Source organism: Dryobates pubescens, chromosome 9 (genome assembly GCF_014839835.1).
Source record: "Dryobates pubescens isolate bDryPub1 chromosome 9, bDryPub1.pri, whole genome shotgun sequence".
In the NCBI taxonomy this organism is placed as follows: Eukaryota; Metazoa; Chordata; class Aves; order Piciformes; family Picidae; genus Dryobates; species Dryobates pubescens.
The window spans coordinates 38,275,177-38,294,180 of record NC_071620.1 but is presented as its reverse complement, the minus strand read 5'-3'; the positions used below and the strand labels follow the sequence as shown (position 1 = coordinate 38,294,180).

General features: G+C 43.4%; 1 protein-coding gene across 1 annotated transcript in view; it reads right to left on the bottom strand.

The window, feature by feature from the left end:
• The window catches only part of PIGN (phosphatidylinositol glycan anchor biosynthesis class N), a 100,697-nt gene extending 92,364 nt beyond the window's left edge, over positions 1 to 8,333 (bottom strand). The window contains exons 1-3 of the mRNA XM_009900824.2: positions 8,080 to 8,333; positions 3,359 to 3,480; positions 2,199 to 2,297 (exon numbers count right to left, since the gene is read on the bottom strand). Of these exons, the coding sequence (XP_009899126.2) occupies positions 2,199 to 2,297; positions 3,359 to 3,480; positions 8,080 to 8,315 (457 nt within the window). The 5' untranslated portion in view covers positions 8,316 to 8,333. The remainder of the gene's footprint in view (positions 1 to 2,198; positions 2,298 to 3,358; positions 3,481 to 8,079) is intronic.
• Positions 8,334 to 19,004: the final 10,671 nt, after the last annotated feature.

Here is a 19,004-nt window from a genome sequence, read left to right as displayed (position 1 = left end):
GTTGTAGAGAGCAGTAAGATCTCCCCTTAGCCTTCTCTCTTCCAGACTAAACAACCCCAGCTCCCTCAACTGGTCCTCATATGAAATGCCCTCCAAACCCCTCACCAGCCTCATTGCTCTTCTCTGGACACCCTAAAGGACCTCAATGTCTTTTTCTATACTGTGGCACCCAGAACTGAACACAGTACTGAAACTCATTCCCTTGACCTCAGCCCATCGATTCAACCTGTCCAGATCTCTCTGCAGTGCCTTCCTACCCTTGAGCAGATGAACGTTCCTGCTCTGTATAGTGTGATCTGCAAACTTGCTGATAGTACATTTGATCCCCTCATCCAAACCATTAATAAAGATATTAAGCAGAACTGGCCCCAATACTGAGCCCTGGGGACACCACTTGTGACTGGCTGATGCCACTCAGAATATACTCAAGAGAGACAGCATCAATATGGTATTACCCTTGTACATCCCTTTGGATAACATCAAAGCTCCTCAGAGCCCTCTGCTTATCTTCTTACTTAAATACAACTGTGCAATTCTTGAATTCCCCAAATATTTTCCCAAGAACAGATCTCTAAAAATGTAAATCATCTGTGCAAGGGCAGTGTACCACCTTTCCCCTCTTCCCAGCTACCATCACAATAGTCCAAATACAAGCTGTAATCTGAGGTCATGGGAAACTATCAGGAGATATTTTTACAGCTTAGCATGAACTATGCTTGCCATAAGGATCAAGCAAAGAACAGAAAAAGGACATGTGTGTGTGTAATGTCAGGAGGAAGCAGGGAAAAGACTGGAGTTCAGAAAAAGTTCAAGAATACATCATATTTCTCATGATTTTTCTAAACCAGTATTTGATTTCACTCCCATCCTGCCTATTGCATGTTTCTGATTTGTCAATGCCAACACTTTGAACAAAACAGCAGCATATAGCCCTAGGTTGCCCCTTTTCCACTTCAAGTGATTATGGAATGATGGAAAAGGATGTATATGCCCTCATTCTTCCAAGAACAAAACAAAATTAACCTTGAAGAGCTTTTAAGCATTTGAAGTGTTCAGCAATCTCTGCATGCTCAAAGAGCAATTGCACAGGGCTAACAAGACTAACACACTGCACACCATGAGGAAAAAACTTCAGCTTAGAGAATAATACCAGGCAGTTCCTACATGCATATATTTCTTGCCTTTACATAATATTGTTCTGGAGCAGAAGCAAGGTAACTCTCAATAAAATTCTTCTCCAGCTCAGATACTAAAAAAGCACAGCTACAGTTACAGTATCACAGTATCACAGTATAACTAAGGTTGGAAGAGACCTCAAAGATCATGGAGTCCAACCTGTCACCACAGACCTCATGACTAGACCATGGCACCAAGTGCCACATCCAATCTCCTCTTGAACACCTCCAGGGATGGTGACTCCACCACCTCCCTGGGCAGCCCATTCCAATGCCTAACAACTCTCTCGGTGAAGAACTTTCTCCTCACCTCGAGCCTAAACCTCCCCTGGTGCAGCTTGAGACTGTGTCCCCTTGTTCTGGTGCTGGTTGCCTGGGAGAAGAGACCAACCCCTTCCTGTCTACAATCACCTTTCAGGTAGTTGTAGAGGGCAATGAGGTCACCCCTGAGCCTCCTCTTCTCCAGACTAAACAACCCCAGCTCCCTCAGCCTCTCCTCATAGGGCTTGTGCTCAAGGCCTCTCCCCAGCCTTGTTGCCCTTCTCTGGACACGTTCAAGTGTCTCAATGTCCTTCTTAAATTGAGGGGCCCAGAGCTGCACACAGCACTCAAGGTGTGGCCTAACCAATGCAGAGTACAGGGCCACAATGACAGTTCTGTTGCCTGACTCACTGGGAGCCGCATGCAGAGGATGAAAAGCCCCAACTGTAAGCTTGCAAGCAAGAGCTGTAAACCTCAAATATATATAAACCTCAAAAATAGTAGGTCCTTTTAACTAAGGGTGTGTTTCCTTTAGTACACTGATAGGATCAGGTAGATTAACAAGTAATAAATAGGGATGTCCTCTTTGAAAGTTTCTTTTTCTCCAAACAGTCTTGAATTCACAAACTAGAAATCAGGTATACACAAATAAACAAACCAGAAATACTTCATTCACCTTCTTCTCTAACTCAAAAATTGTGACTGTCTCTATTTTACTATCTGATAACTATGTATTGCATACACATGAAATCTAAACCTTACCTTTTGCAAACATTGGCAAAATATCTGGGCTTCCCCAGCTCCAAGTATATTTACTTTCATTGAACACAGAGTCAAATTCCACTGGATTCTCCTTCCATCCTGTTAAGCAAACATAGCAGAAGATCTTATGGACTGCTAAGATTGATAGTCATGCAAAATATGGATTTTTTTTTCCTTTCTCATTTCCCTCATATTATTCACAATAAACTCCACTTTGTGAGTCTTGATTTTGCTTCCATTTCAACTTCTATTTGTGATTAGTTCCCCGTTAAGAAGTGAGCTGAAAACCTAAGCCAATCTCATTATGCAGTGATTCAAACAGACAAAACACATGGCTTGTTTACCTTCTAAAAGCTATTTTTTTTCCTGAATTCTAGATCCCCTTCTTGTCTGAACATTAAATGACATACTCATATATTGTATTTCTAGCAGTCACATTCCCTCTCATCACAATAAAACCTTCAAGATTGTTTCCACGACAAGGCAGCTGACAGAAACATAGAGATGCTCTTAATGACAATTCCTGCCAATCCTGCATTTGTTGCAGATGTCAGGAGGAAGAATCTTTTGATTAAGAACATGGCCAAGACCAACCTCTTAATTCTCCTTTCCAAAAACCAGCACAACATTACAACTGTACAGACCTGGAAACCTGGGAGAAGGCAGGGGACCCCATGAAAGATCAAAACTGTAAAGCTTGTTCCACACTATTAACCATTAAGAATGCAGTAACATCTAGCTCTGGACAAAACACATAGTCTGTGGTTTTGCTTTATTTTGCTATGGATTCTCCAACTCAAAATGGTTCAGCTAAGATACTGCAGTTCACTTCTTGTTTGCCATATCTGCTTAGCTATCTCCCATTACAAACCAAATGGCAATTAAAAACTATTACACAAAGAGATCATTCCATATGATAATTCTGATTTTAAGCCCAGGGGTCTACATTCTACCATGTTACAAAATATTCACTTATGTAAGCTACAGTCTTAGCTATCAATATTAAGAGTAAGAAATCCATCCAGACTTACTTTTTTTACATATAATCTTGGAATCCAAACCAGAACACAGGTATCAATCAATAATCATCCAGAAGACCAGCACATCACTGAAACAAGTTATTTTGGAGGACAGTGTCCAAAGCTTTAGGACCAGCATACCTTTAGCAACTGCACTGACATCTTCATAAAATCCAGCTATAAGTGCAACGTGCCCTGGCCTGGATTCTGTTGGAACCCGGGTGTGAGAGATTCCCCAGCTGCCATTATTCTCTAGAATACCCCTAAAAAACAGAATGCAAGGCAGTTAATGCTTAAGACTCCTTGAAAGTACAATGAATTGGAGATTAAAAAGAAGTGACAGGTAGATGTGAGGCAGGAAATGAAAACAAAAGAGAACAAAACAACCCCAGACTAAATCAGATTTTCACTACCACCTGCTGTGCAACAAAACAAGCAGAATATTAACCTGCAAGTAGTAACCTTCTCCATTTAGCTTGAAAGTGTCTGTTAAATATGTTCAATTATAGTTAGTTCCTGTGATCATGTTTGTCTTTATTTCTGCTGAAAATTGTAAGCCAGCACCAGGAGACTTCAAAAGCCATGTAAATCTAAGGTGCAAATCATTTCAGCAACATGGAGAAAATTTGAGCAAGCCTTGCACCTTTTGCAATTACACCAAAGTGAAGGAGATACCTTCTCATATATGGAACATGTAAATTGTCCAGGGATTATGCACATACAATAGTTACAACAAATAAAAAGCAAAGAAAGTAGAGGACAAAGCCCAAGTGTAAGAAACAACCTCAAACTACTCTTGTCTGATAAAGATATGAATAACTGCAGCCTGTTGGAGAGCATTACCATATGCTGTTTTCTTGTCTCCATCTTCTGGAAGAAGAGGAAGATTCACTGCCACTTTAAGAGTAAGGGGAGAAAAGAAAACCCATAACACTAGGACAATACCTTATACCAATGTTTAGGAAAAAAGAAGCAGAATCTTCTGAACAAATTCTAGGCAGATTTTAAGAGTCAACTCCCCAGGGGAATTGTATTTTTATTGGTCATGATCTAAGCTACAAAAGTTGCTATATTTTTATTGGATGTGTTTTAGGATATTCTACATTCAAGCTATGAAGCTTTGCCACCTTTCTTTTTTTTTAACAGAGATTTTATACAGCTGTATGTTACCTGCACATTCAGCTCTAAGCATATTTCCCACTAGGGAAGACTCATTCTACAACCTAAAATTTCAGGCTGCACTCTAAGCTCGCAGGACTCACAGTTGGATTTTGTTTTGTTGAGGGCTTTTAACTCATCTTAGACCTCACATTTTCAGGCCTATTTGAAAGTTCACAGGACTATCTGGAACAGCCCAAACATTGCCATGAGAAACGTCAACAGTAATACAGTACTGACATTTTATTCCTAGCTCTGACTTCAGCTAGGGTTTTGGACAAGATGTACTGAAGAAAGTAGCAATTTGGAAAAGGGATTTAAGTATTAAAGTGATTTGTAATTTCTTTGCACTGGAGACTGATCAAAATGCATTGCACTAGCATTAATGAACAACTTCAGACAAAAATAAAACACTTTCGACCCTCCTCACACTTCACTGTCACAACAGACAGGAAATTATTATCATTAGAATTTGATTTTTACTGAGTAGGAATCCTTTACTTTTGCTTTTGTTACTGTTTTGCTTTTGTTACTGTTTGTTTGTACTCTGCACTGGTTAGGCCACACCTTGAGTCCTGTGTCCAGTTCTGGGCCCCTCAGTTTAGGAAGGACATTGAGACACTTGAATGTGTCCAGAGAAGGGAAACAGGGCTGGTGAGATATCTCGAGCACAAGCCCTGTGAGGAGAGGCTGAGGGAGCTGGGATTGTTTAGCCTGGAGAAGAGGAGGCTCAGGGGAGACCTTATTGCTCTCTACAACTACCTGAAGGGAGGTTGTAGCCAAGAGGGAGTTGGTCTCTTCTCTCAGGCAACCAGCACCAGAACAAGAGGACACAGTCTCAAGCTGCACCAGGGAAAGTTTAGGCTCGAGGTGAGGAGAAAGTTCTTCACTGAGCGAGTCGTTCGCCATTGGAATGTGCTGCCCAGGGAGGTGGTGGAGTCGCCGTCCCTGGAGGTGTTCAAGAGGGGATTGGACGTGGCACTTGGTGCCATGGTCTAGTCATGAGGTCTGTGGTGACAGGTTGGTGGACTCAATGATCTTTGAGGTCTCTTCCAACCTTGGTGATACTGTGATACTGTATCACAGCATCTGAAGTCAACAACAATACACATGAAGTAAAAAAAATAAAAGCAAGCAGCACATAGCCTGATTCTGACATTTACCTGCTTAAAATTCATTTAGCTACTTTGAATTACTTCAAAGCCTTTTACTCAGAAGAACCATTTAAAAATTAATTTGCTTGACAGTATAAACACTAGCTACCCATAATAATGATGATGCATAGGAATATGATACAGTAACATAGTGGAAACATGACAAGCAAGGAAGAAACATCTTCCCCGCAACCACCACCATCACAGCAATTCAGACCACCTACTGTCCCTCACAGCTATCACAACACTGCTGAAAAAGGCTGTTCAAGAATATTTGTAAGAGAAAAGACTAAGTACATGGCATATATTAGCCACCAACTTGCTCCAAGCCCGATGGGTATTTCTTATTAATTTTATGTACATACTAAAATGTTGCTTCTATTTATAGCACACTGGTTCTTGCTCATCGTGGGTTTAAGACATTGAGTAGAAAAGTCCTCCAAGGGGCTAGATAGGTACAGGAAAGGGTAATCTTTTGTTATTTATCCCATAAGCCTTGCATCTGATATATAAACTGGTTGCAGAGACCATTCGGCCCTTTTCTGCCTCTCTCTCCCTTCCCAGCATAGAATGGAATGGAATGGAATGGAATGGAATGGAATGGAATGGAATGGAATGGAATGGAATGGAATGGAATGGAATGGAATGGAATGGAATGGAATGGAATGGAATAGAATAGAATAGAATAGAATAGAATAGAATAGAATAGAATAGAATAGAATAGAATAGAATGGAATGGAATGGAATGGAATGGAATGGAATGGAATGGAATGGAATGGAATGGAATGGAATGGAATGGAATGGAATGGAATGGAATAGGTTGGAAGAGACCTTCGAGATCATCATGTCCGACACATCATCCAACACTATTTAATCAACTAAACCATGGCACCAAACACCCTATCAGGTCTCTTCCTAAATACCTCCAGTGATGGTGACTCCACCACCTCCCTGGGCAGCCCATTCCAATGACCAATCACTCTCTCTATGGAAAACTTCTTCCTAACATCCAGCCTAAACCTCTCCTGGTGCAGATTGAGACTGTGTCCTCTTGTTCTGGTTGCGTGGGAGAAGAAACCAGCCCCCACCTGGCTACAACCTCCCTTCAGGTAGTTGTGGACAGCAATAAGGTCTGCCCTGAGCCTCCTCTTCTCCAGGCTAAGCAACCCCAGCTCCCTCAGTCTCTCCTCACAGGGCTTGTGCTTGAGGCCTCTCCACTGCCTCGTTGCTCCATAGTTTTTCCTGGTACTGAGGTCAGACTGACAGGCCTGTGGTTTGCAGGTTCACCCATCTGGCCCTTCTTGTGGATGGGCATCACATTGGCCAGTTTCCAGTCCTCTGGAACCAATCCAGTGAGCCAGGACTGGTGGAAAATAATGGACAGAAGCTTGGCGAGCTCATCTGCCAGCTCCCTCAGCACCCTAGATAATGCTGAATGGCTGAAACTGAAAACCTCAAACCACTTAATGGCAAAATGACTGTTTATAATGATGGGGCCATCACAGCATTCACACCTTGGTGGTGGTACAAAACACCAACAGTTTTACTGCTAAGAGAAGAAACTGCTCTGGAGGAAGTGTGAAGTCCACTGCTGAAATAGTACACTGAAAACTCACACTGATGTGGCAGACATCTGCTGGTGGCAGACAGCACATTACAAACCCAGGAAGGACAGGAGAAGCAGGTACAAGTAATCCCATATAAACTAGCAAGTGCTGTAGCAAAAGCTCCTCAGATTTCTGTAACAGACTGCAAATGTCCTAAGGCTTCAGAGACCATTGAGTATTGGGATTTGCTGTGAAAGTCAAGCTCTACAGTGCTATTACACAAAAGCAGTCTTATTAAATGCTGTCTACTTTTTAAAGACTAATTATTTGTCTTATGATCAAATAATTATCTTGATATAAGGGAACTGGGAAGATTGTGAAAATTAGGTTTAAGCACTCAAGAATATGGCTTTTAACACTCATTTTTTCATAATTCTGAACTGAATCACTTATTAAGCAAGCAGACACACAGCAGAGATCACAAGGTCGGTAGCAGGGTCACACATGCAGGGAGGGTGGAAGTGGCAGTCTGCTGTTAGATCCATTCAGGCCATTTTCCTTAATTACTCCTTTAAAAGGTTGATCAGTAACTTAGAATTACAAGACAAGTATGTTAATGAACTACTACTCCTAAACTGAACATCCAGGAAGCAGTTTAAATTAATGACTGTGTTAGGTTTCAGAATTGATACCACGCTGATGTAACTGGAGGAAGTCCACATTCTTCTCAGTTACTGGGTTGCTGTAGTTTTCAGGAGACAATATTGACTCAGTTTACTCTGTCTGTGGTTTAGCATCTTTACTGATAACAAGGGACACCAGCTCAAATTCATGCACTTCTCCAGAGCATAACTCTGCTAAGTTTATTACTTCAAAAGCAGAAGGAAGGCAGTACCCAAGCCAACACAGCTGCCATTACTCCACTCAGGCTCTTTTCAAGACTACAAGATTTGCCCCTAGGAGTGAAACCCCCTGGATCTGCAGTGTTTTCAGACAGACTTACCGCAGGTAAGGTGCTTGGGGCATTTCATTGCTGTTCAGCTGATAGAGCGAATCCGCCCGCAGACCATCAGCAACAAAGAGTACAAGACGTTTTGCTGGAGGGGGCAGTGGAGTCTGTTGAGGAGTCATGCCATGAACCAGGGGAGAGCTGAAGTAGATGTCAAAAATGGAGACCAAAAACACCAAGTGCACGAGAAGCCCAGCGAGTATGAAGACTGGTACACCCATTGCAACCATGGACTGGCAAGGCAGAGTCCAACACTGAGGAAGAGTGAAAAAAATGAAGTTAGGCAGATGAGACTTATCAGAATCAGTATTTATTTCATTTGTTCTATAACAGGAGTACCATAACCACAGTCATTACCCAAGATCCATAACCAATCTCTGCTTCCAACAAGCCTCTCCCCAGAAGTTTTGGTCAAAAGTCACTGTGTGGCTAATTCAGACTTTCAGATAGCCATTAGGTCTCAGCAACTCACCTGTGGTGTTTAGTAGAGTATCAGGCAGCTTCAAAAGACCACTGAATCAAGCCAATTTGTTTGATACTCAGCAGCTTTTGTGTTACCTACATCACTGACAGAAGGCTCAGACCACGCAATGTCTCTGTGAACTTAACACCCTGTGCTGAATGCCTGCATGACAGCTTAGAGATCTGCTCAGGAAAACACAAGCCAAAGACAGCTAGAGAAAGACATCCTACAGCAAACATCCATCCAAAGTTACTTTTTCTAAGTTTACTATCAATTCTGGGTCCATTATATTCTCCCAAAAACATAAAACTTCTTCTACAGGAACAAAGATGCTCTGTTGAGTGCGGAACAGCTCCTCTTCCAAAGCAGGTGAGAAAAGCACAACAGCTGAAGGATTATGTTTCATGGACAAAGATATTCCCTTCTGAATATTTTTTCTGCCCCGTTCTCAAAGATGCAATACAAAGTCTCAGACTGCAAGTGCAAGGAGGGATGTCACTTAGCAGTCAACACTGCCTCCACACAATCAGTGCAGGAGCAGCTGGAATTAGCTGACAGCACCTCTAAATTTGAAAATGCATAGACCTTCACAGATCTGACTCCTCTACCACACAGAGATCTCACTCTTCCATTCTTGCTTTCTTCCTGCTTTGTGCTTTTGCATCACCATTGGACAGGGTAGTTCAAAGCCAGTCTGAACCTGCAAGTCCAGTGTGGGAACCTGAGACTGAACAGGATCTTGTAGGTGTTCTAACAGACCTGTTGCTTCAGGAGCTGCAAATGGAAGCATCAGTATCAAAATGCCTTGGTGCCCAGCAGGCTTCTGGCATGCTTTGCTGGCTAAGAAGAAGAGAGAGCAGCTAAGCCAGTAAAATGTGGGTGTTCAGACATTCCTCAAATGTACTAGTGTCTACTCTCATGCCTTTGAGGCACAGAGGGCACAGCTAGCACCACACACATCTGTCCTAGGAGGAAATATGCTTATCTATATCTCATTCCTCTCTATTTCACATGAGATACAGAAATTAAATACATCTTACATGAGATACCACTCAAAGGACAAAAGAGTCCTTTAGTTTTCACCTCCCCGTTCTGCTTCAGAGGTCACTGTGAGCAAATTTCTCTGTAGAGTCTGGTGCTTCATGGTTCAAGGCAGAAACCCCACGTGGCATGTTAAAAGGAAGAAATAACAAAGATAAAAGGGGGAAAAGTGGAATAAGCACCAGCTTATGAGACAAAGCAAAAGCCACAGCCTGCCAAGAGCAGAAAACCAAACCCTTTTCACTTTGAAGGTCAAGGAGACAAACCTAAGTTTTTTGGTGGTTTTTATTACCAGTGCAAAAATCTCTTTGCCATCAGATGCCTGGTGATCCAAGAGGTGGAAAAAACAACCATCACTTGAAAAATGTATCTTAATATCTGTCATGAAAACATAAGGCAAGAAATCCCTGTCCTCTGATACTTCCCCAAGCAATCCCTTGCACAAGCATTGCCCAGATCCTGAATGCATTACTCTACTTAATTCTGTTAACCCATTGCCTATAGCATCGAGAGGAAAAAAAACTTCTAGTCATATAGATAACAGAGGAGCATGCTGCCACCTCGTTGCCACGTGTCCATCCAAACACATCACTTATTAGAATGCAGCTTAGACAACCAATTCACCTCCTCTTCAGACTCAGTCCAACTAACAAACTCTGTATTAGAATCAGATTTATTGTTTTCTTTCTATATTATTTTATCATTCTGTCACTGCTTTCTAATAGCCAATGAAGATAATGATCAGCCTGCAGCATGTCAGAATTTAAACTACCCCAATAGGGCTTTTTTGTTCAAACAATTTGAAGCCCACAATGCAAAGCTAACATGGATTCTTACAGACTCTTTTTGGATCCTTAACACAAAGAAGTACTACACATACACCAAGTTGCTCACTGTTTGTTAAATAAGAGTGCACAGAGCATGAAGAAAGCACTTCCCTGGCTACACCAGGGGCTTCAGCAGACTTCAGGGCTTCTGTCATGGTTTGGGTTGAACCTGCTGCTGCTGCTCCAGTCATGCCAGCCTCAAAAAATGAAAGTGCTAACTGAAGCAAAGCATTATGGAGCTTGAAGTTCAGATTGCAGCATGGGAGGCTTCCTGTTCTGGTTGCTTCTTCTGGGTTCCAGGTCTTGGGTGTTGGCTCTCTTCTGCAGGCATGGCAGCAGAAACAGTGGGAGCCAGGTAGCTGCTGGTGTTGGGTTTCTGTTTTATGCTGTTTTTTCCCCCTGTGTATTTCACTGTGCTGCTTCTGCAAATAGGCTAAGCTAAGGTAATCATGTATTGTATTATTAGATTAATGAGATTATTAGCTAAGGTAATTACACACTGTGCTTATGATATCTTGTGTTACATTAAGCTCTTACCTCTTTATCTCAACCCAGAGATTTGTGTGTAACTCTTGCCCTCACTTCTGTGTTAGGGGAGCAGGTGGTTTAGCCCTAAACCATTACAGCTTCTCACTTCATTGGATGTTGTACAGATGTAAAGAAAACAGTGCACAGATGCAGGGGAGCAAAAATTCTGACAGACAAGGCAAAACCTTTCTTAAAGTCAAGGAGATGAAACAAAGATGAGCAGCAAGGACTTCCTGACCACAATTATTTTTCCAAAGTGATTTGCACAGATTAGAGAAGGGGGTTTTGGTTGAGGGTTTAAGGGGGGGTATGTTCAGTTCCGGGGTTGGGGGGTTTTGGTGGTTGGTTGGTTTGTTTGGGGGGGTTGTTTGATGGGCGGTTGGTCGAGAGGTGTGGTTTTTGTTTTGGTTTGGTTGGGTGGTTTGGTTTTCTAGAATCCTCAGAAAGAAATTTCAGCTCCCAGCTGATTGCAGATGGGATGAAGAGACCTTTTTTTTTTTTTTTTGACTCACACCTATCAAAACAATACCAAAAAAAATCCTGCTATTAGCTGTGAGTTCCTTGCCAACAGTTATGTCAGTGCAAGGACTGAAGCACCCAGACTGTGATGGTGACAGGGGAGCAAGACAGCTGCAACAAGCCACTTCAGTATAACCATCAGAGACAAGAAGCAGGCAGTTTGTTTGTTTCACATGAGCTTTTATCTCTTTTCAAGTTGATCCATAACAGCTGACAAGACTTATTTTCTTCCCTGTCTGCCTTTATTTTTTTTTTGGCTCATGCCACAGAAGCAACATCCACAGCCCCAAGCTGGATCAGGTCCCTCAGCACTTGCCAGGAAGACTGACATAATTTAAGTGCAGCCCTCATTTTCCCAAAGTAATCTACATCTAAGCTGCATTCCTCTGAAGTTACAGTCTCTGAGAATTATTTGTAAGGCAAAGAAAATCATACTTGTGCCACCATACAGTATAGTTCTTTGTGAGAAATGGAGCATTTCCCTTTTATATTTTCCTTTCTTCACATATGCAATAAAACATGCACAAAATACTACATGGAATATGCTCCATTGGCAGGAATATTTTTTTAAGGATAATAAAGTGTCAAGACAGGGAGCTCAAGGTACATTATTCATTCCTTTTAGAGGACCATGCTTCACTAATACTGTCAAGACTGTTGGTTAAGATGAAGAAAATTCACCGGAAATGTACTTTCAATAAGCATCAATGGCCTTGGTAAGTATCTTGTACAGAATAAAGATAGGAGTGTCTGTGTTTCGGGGTGACTAATACATTTTTCAACTAAACAGTGTTGTGTATTTTGTAATTTAAACTGTCAAAGTGACTATAATTTGTCTACACATAAAAAATTATCCTTTTACTCAGGGCAGGGGAGCAGAGCTGAAGCTGTGTAGTCTAACCGGCAGTATTTTTTGCATGGTATGGCATTTACTCATCATCTAAGGTGGTTCTAGCAGTCCCTACCCTATTCTCTTACTAATTTAGATTTTTAAAGAGTTATTCTGGTCCAGAAATGCCATCAAGTAATTTCTGCTGTTACAACACATATACCTACTGATTGCAAACACGATACAATAGACTTACTCACCAGTCTCAGAGTAACTCTCTCTCTTTACACACCACTTAAGTACCAGAAACCCCAAATCCTCATCTTAGAATCATAGAACAGAATCATAGAATCAGTCAGGGTTGGAAGGGACCACAAGGATCATCTAGTTCCAAGCCCCCTGCCATGGGCAGGGACACCCCACACTAAATCAGGCTGGCCAGAGCCTCATCCAGCCTGGTCTTAAACACCTCCAGGGACAGGGCCTCAACCACCTCCCAGGACAACCCATTCCAGGGCTTCACCACTCTCACGGTGAAGAACTTCCTCCTCACGTCCAGCCTGAATCTCCCCACCTCCAGCTTCATTCCATTCCCCCATGTCCTATCACTACCTGATATCCTAAGAAGTCCCTCCCCAGCCTTCTTGCAGGCCCCGTTCAGATACTGGAAGGCCACAATGAGGTGACCCTGGAGCCTTCTTTTCTCCAGACTGAAAAGCCCCAACTCCTTCAATCTGTCCTCATAGGAGAGGTGCTCCAGCCCTCTGATCACCCTCGTGGCCCTTCTCTGGACACATTCCAGCATGTCCATATCCCTCTTGTAACAGGGGCTCCAGAACTTGACTTCATTGTATAATCATGCTATGAATAGAAGTGGGATAATGACAAAGCCTCTTTTCCTCCTTCCCAAAATTTCATTTTTTCTCTATTGAGGCATGACATGCTCTGCCAGACAATGAAACTGCAACTACAGTATTTCCACTTGCTCTTGCACTGAAGCAGCTTTTGTAATTCAAACTCTCTCTTTGACATTTTCATTGAGCATTTTAGGAATAAGTTTTTCATTAACATCACTTGATAATCAAAATTATTTTGCCTACCTACTTTGCCATACTTTCCAGGCAGAAATTTGACTATTGCCTGCAAGGCACCAATAAAACCTCAAGCGTCCTAATAATTGACCATACTGCAAATCAGCTATCCCACTGTCAGCTGATGCAATTTTCCCTGAATTACCCTGCAAACATGGGAAATCATATCCACAAGTCATTCAGGCACAAAAATATACCTGAGCTACTTCACTGGACAATAGCAGAGGGTGGGATGTATGCCTATATTCAAGAGGGCTTGCAAATCCTCTTGGATATTTCTAGAATTCAAAGTCATTCAGCTACACTCCATCAGCAAGTTTTCTTCCAGCACCACTGTTGTACAGCCTAAGATCATGGCCCATCTCAATATGGACTGTTCAGTTCTTTTTGTGCTGCCAAGAGCCTCTTGCATTACTCACATTTCTCTCTTCATGCAAAAAATAAGAATTTCTCTGTCATCTGTTTTTCTTCCTTGCCCTGTTCAGAGCTTCTCTAGAGAGATTGTTCATGTTACAAGTTTCATGGGATACTTCTGGGGAAAGAACATCAGTTGGAGAGTGTCTAACAGAACCTTGTCCACCAAATTCCATGGCTGCTAGGGTCAAGGGACAGAGAAGACAGCTTGCCACAGCAGTCCTGCTGTCTCATTGGAGTTCTGCCTGACAAACTGTCCTGGAGAGAAAAGCCCAAGCATGCCCTAAACCAGACATTGAGCTAGGTGTCTGTAAGTCTGCAAACCTGGACATTGCCCAGGCTTGTCTGACATATTCTGGGGTCCAGGAAAAGCAAGGGTACGTGTTGCATGTGACACGTGTGCCTGACCTTGTGACACTCCTATGGACTCTGTGTGCATCGGGCTGTGTTTGGGCAAACTTGATTCGATAGCTGAAGGTATTGTGTTTCTATCTTACGTCATTAATTTTCCTCAGACATTATAAGCAGAGAAGATAAGCATATTGTCATGCTTGCCTCGAAAGTAACAAGAGCTGAACTGCTGCCGAAGTCACAGCTGAAAAGTCTTTCCTAGCAGGCAAGCCTCACCGTGCGAACTGGCAAGCAATCCTGAGCAGCAGAGAACCCCAAGCCACAGCCTGCTGCCCTGCTGCATCAGCTGCCTTGCCTGAAACACGCCAAGGGATGCATCCTCCAGATAGCAAAGCTGCAAAACCCCGGAAGCCCTTTCCAGCAGAGCGCTCCATGTGGTGGACTGCCATCTTTGCTTTGTGTAGCCATGTGAATTCAAACGTGCACCGGACTTGGATCATAACTGTAGCATCTGGAAAGACACCAGACTAAAGCAGTAAGCCATGAGTAAACCCAGCAAATCTCATTTTCTAAGTCTCTGTTAAAAGGTTCTGCTGCCTAACCCTTCCTTGAGTGGACCAAGAGTTCCCCTTGTGGGCAAAGCCAGCATCTGCGCAGTGTACTTCTTCCAATTTGAATTGTTTGCACGTTTTGGATTTTCCTAAATCGATTAAATCCTTGTATGTTAATTATTTTGCAGAAAAAGGAAGAAGTTCAACCACAACTGAATACTTTGTGAATAAGTTTACAAATATCCTCAGTGGGATTTGGGGTTAATAAATTAATATTTTTATTTATTTGTCCCACCTATTAGTAAATAGTAATAATTCTGTAACACAAGCCAAGGCTTAAGACCCCCTGGGATACTTTTAAGGAGATTTGCAATAAAGCACAAGCACCAATACAAGCAGCAGAGTTCCCCCCTTTGTGAATAGAATAGAATAGAACAGAACAGAATAGAATAGAATAAACAAACCAGGTTGGAAGAGACCTTTGAGATCATCAAGTCCAACCTATCATCCAACACTATCTAATCAACTAGACCATGGCACCAAGCACCCCATCCAGTCTCTTCCTAAACACTTCCAGGGATGCTAACCCCACCACCTCCCCAGGCAGCACATTCCAATCACTCTTTCTATGAAGAACATCCTTACATCCAGTCTAAACCTCCCCTGGTGCATTCTGAGACTATGTCCTCTTGTTCTGGTGCTGGTTGCCTGGGAGAAGTGACCAAGCCCCACCTGGCTACAACCTCCCTTCAGGTAGCTGTAGACAGCAGTAAAGTCTCCCCTGAGCCTCCTCTTGTCCAGGCTAAGCAACCCCAGCTCCCTCAGCCTCCCCAGCTTTGTTGCCCTTCTCTGGACATGTTCCAGCAACTCAACATCTTTCCTAAACTGAGGGGCCCAGAACTGGACACAGGACTCAAGGTGTGGCCTAACCAGTGCGGTGTACAGGGGCAGAATGACCTCCCTGCTCCTGCTGGCCACACTGTTCCTGATACAGGCCAGGATGCCATTGGCCTTTTCGGCCACCTGGGCACGCTGCTGGCTCATGTTCAGCCTACTATCAACCAGTACCCCCAGATCCCTTTCTGCCTGGCTGCTAAAAGGGACAAGGATCAAACTCTTTAAAAGTCAAACAACAAATATTAATGTAGAGCACACAGGGAGAAGGATGGACAATGAACATCTTACAGCTGCACCAACTTTGCAAAATCAGCTTGCAGATGTATTCTGTATACACACAGAGGAGAGAACACACTTTGACAAAAAAGCAAACAGTGCTTAAAGTATGTTCCCAAGAAGCTAGTATGAGTAAGGAATGCTTAAACAAGCTGACAGAAGTTGTTTGTCTTTTGAGTCCTATTTTCTTATATCAACCGTTACAAATTAAGAAGAATTATGACAAACAGCAAGAAGCTACATCTCTTGAATCTTGAACATAAACGCCAAATGTCAATTTGCTAACAGCTTCAGATTGAAAGGAGAAAAGGACTACAAAACAACCTTCCACACAAAGAGCAATACTTTCAACAGAACAAATACAGAAGTCGAATAATCAATTTGTAGGGTCCCCATCCTTTCAAGACCTTTGTTTAAAGAAGTACAAAGGAGCTTTTGAGTTCAAAAGTACTACTTAATGAGGCCAGTCAGTTGAATGCAATGCATAACTCAATACAACTCAGCAGACTAGCATAATTGATCCTTTATACATCTCCACCTGGTGTACTGCATCTAGTTGTGGTGCCCCTGACAGGCAAAGGACATAAAACTGCTAGATTTAGTCCAGAGTAGCACCATGTTGTGGTTTGAGGCTGGATGCCTTTATGAACCATAGAGAAGTCTTTCAGGAGGACTAGAAGATGCACACTGGGAAGTGTAATCTTTTGTTATTTCATTCCCATAATGCCTGCATCTCTCCTTTATAAGGAAACACCATAAGCTGCTCAGCCCCCTTCTCTCTACCTGCTCCCTTCCAGACACAGGCTCTCTTATCGCTGGCAGTGTGCGGGAGTTGGGCCTTGAGCATCCTGGAGCTGGCAAGCTGAATTGTCAGCCGCATCACTCAGGTTTGGTATGGGGGATGGGAGAGAGGCATAGTGGGGAGAGCATCTGAGGCCAGGGTTTTTGGTCTGGTTTGGAGGAAGGCTGTGGAAAGCTTTGGCCTAAGGAGGTTTTGTGGAGAACCACAGCTGAGGCAGACTACAAAGCTTTGGCCTAAGGAGGTTTTTGGAGAACCATAGCCTGCTGCAGACAAGGGCAGCTGCTGAGATGTGTGAAGAGCGCATGATTCTCCAGTGGGCAAATCAGACACTGCAAAGAACAAAACAGTAACATTCCATGTGTGCAAGAACAACATCCTGACATGCTGGCACCTCTTAGTGGGGAACGATTTTAGCTTATATACTCAGCAGGACTCTATTGGTTTAGTGATTGATAACAAAGAGTATACAAACAGCCACTCCAAGCAATAGAACACATTAGGAATACAGCTTGCCTTCTGAGCTGCATAAGCACACTTCCAGCTCATGTTGAAAGCATCTTCACACACACACACCCCATTCTTCTGATGTGGAATACATATTTCAGTCATGATCACTTCATCTCTGCCATCCCTAAATCATTTTGGAGTAACTGAATTACATATGCAAGTATTTTAGTCTCATAAAATGAAAATAGTCTCTTTTGAGGTACTGAAACAGAGGAATACTTTCCATTATTTTAGGTGAGGAAGGTGGGGAAAGCACGTACTGCCACGGCACACAGAAAACGGCAGAAATGAATCTCTTTAAAGAAAGGTAGAATTTAGTGTTTGAGCCACATTTAAGCTTCAAGTAACGTGTAAACATCGCGGATCGCCACTAGAGGATGCTACAGGACAGCGGGAAAGTTTTCCCTTCCATTTTAAAGAGGGATGCACACCACAAGCCTGTTAACTATTACCACGTTTGTAACCAACATACTTTCATTTACCAGAAAGGAAAAGCAGCAGCACAAGATTTCTTTAAGGGTCCCGAGTTCCACCAGCAGTAAATTATTTTTCTTGTCGTCTCTGTCGAACTTTAAGGCATTTCCAATATATCACCATTTTATTTCATGCTACCAACTAGCTCACACTACATTACTCTCCTTTTGTATAACGCTAGTAAGGTAAAACAGCATGTTAACAGAGAAATTCAAAGTTTATTATAAGACAAAAAGAAACATTTATTAAATACTTACAACAATGCATGCAAATTAAAAACGTAAGCATCAGTCCTACAGCACACTATAAAGATATGAACGGAACAGTTTGCACTCCAGTAGTCAATATTGCTTCTAGACCTCAGTACCACTGCCAAATGTTGTCTCTGTAGTCAGTATTGCTCAGTATCACTGCAAAACTTTGCCTCTATTTTACTAGACAGATTTCAACCCCAATTTGCTCTCAGTAAAGCAAATAATGAATCGGCTTTACACCAAGAGAGCTCCTATTCGCAGAACAGGGCGTTTTCAACGCAACGCTGACACCAGCTGACCCTGTTCTGCATCGTTTCCAGTGAGCAGTACTTCCTTCAGTGGCAAACACTGTTTGTTGCCACACTCCAACTTCGAGGTCCTTGCCAGTTAACAGCTTTACATCACCTTTTTTACAACCAGTAGAATCATTTCTACAGATGCACAATTTTTTACCCTCCCGTACTCGCACTCTCCCTTCTTTCAGGCCTCTCCGGCACACCTGATGCTGGACGCCGGCACACACCCATAGGAGGTGCAGGGCTCAGGTCGCCCAGGCGCTCACCCAGCCTGAGCATCCCACGCGCACCCAGTCCACAGAAACCGGGCACCGGCTCTGCCGATGGGCACTCTGGGGTAGGGAACCCACCCTGGGCGCTGGCGCCAAGCCTCACACCCCTTCCACTGCAGCAGCGCCTTTACAGCACAAGTTGAGCGGCCGCCGCGAAGGCTCTAGAGCGGTCAAAGCTCTCCGCAGGCTGGGAAGCGCAGGCGATACCCACCCCAGCAACCAAGGACCCGGCGCCAGGAACCGCCTCGGCAGCCCCCCCGCCCCGCGGTAACGACCACTGCGCACGCGCCACCACTCACACATCTCCCCGGCCGGGCACAGCCACCTTCCGCTTCCGCTTCCTCTTCCACTTCCGTTTCCGTTTCCGTCTGGACACGCCCCCGACCAGGCGTGCCCTGCAAGCTCCGCCCCCCCAGCTGGGCACCTCCTGTTCCCTCCGGTCCCGCCTCGCGCCCGTCCGCGGCGCAGAGGGGGCAGGTCCGAGGCCGGCAGAAGGGCCTGACCGCCAGGGCACTGCTCGCGGTTGG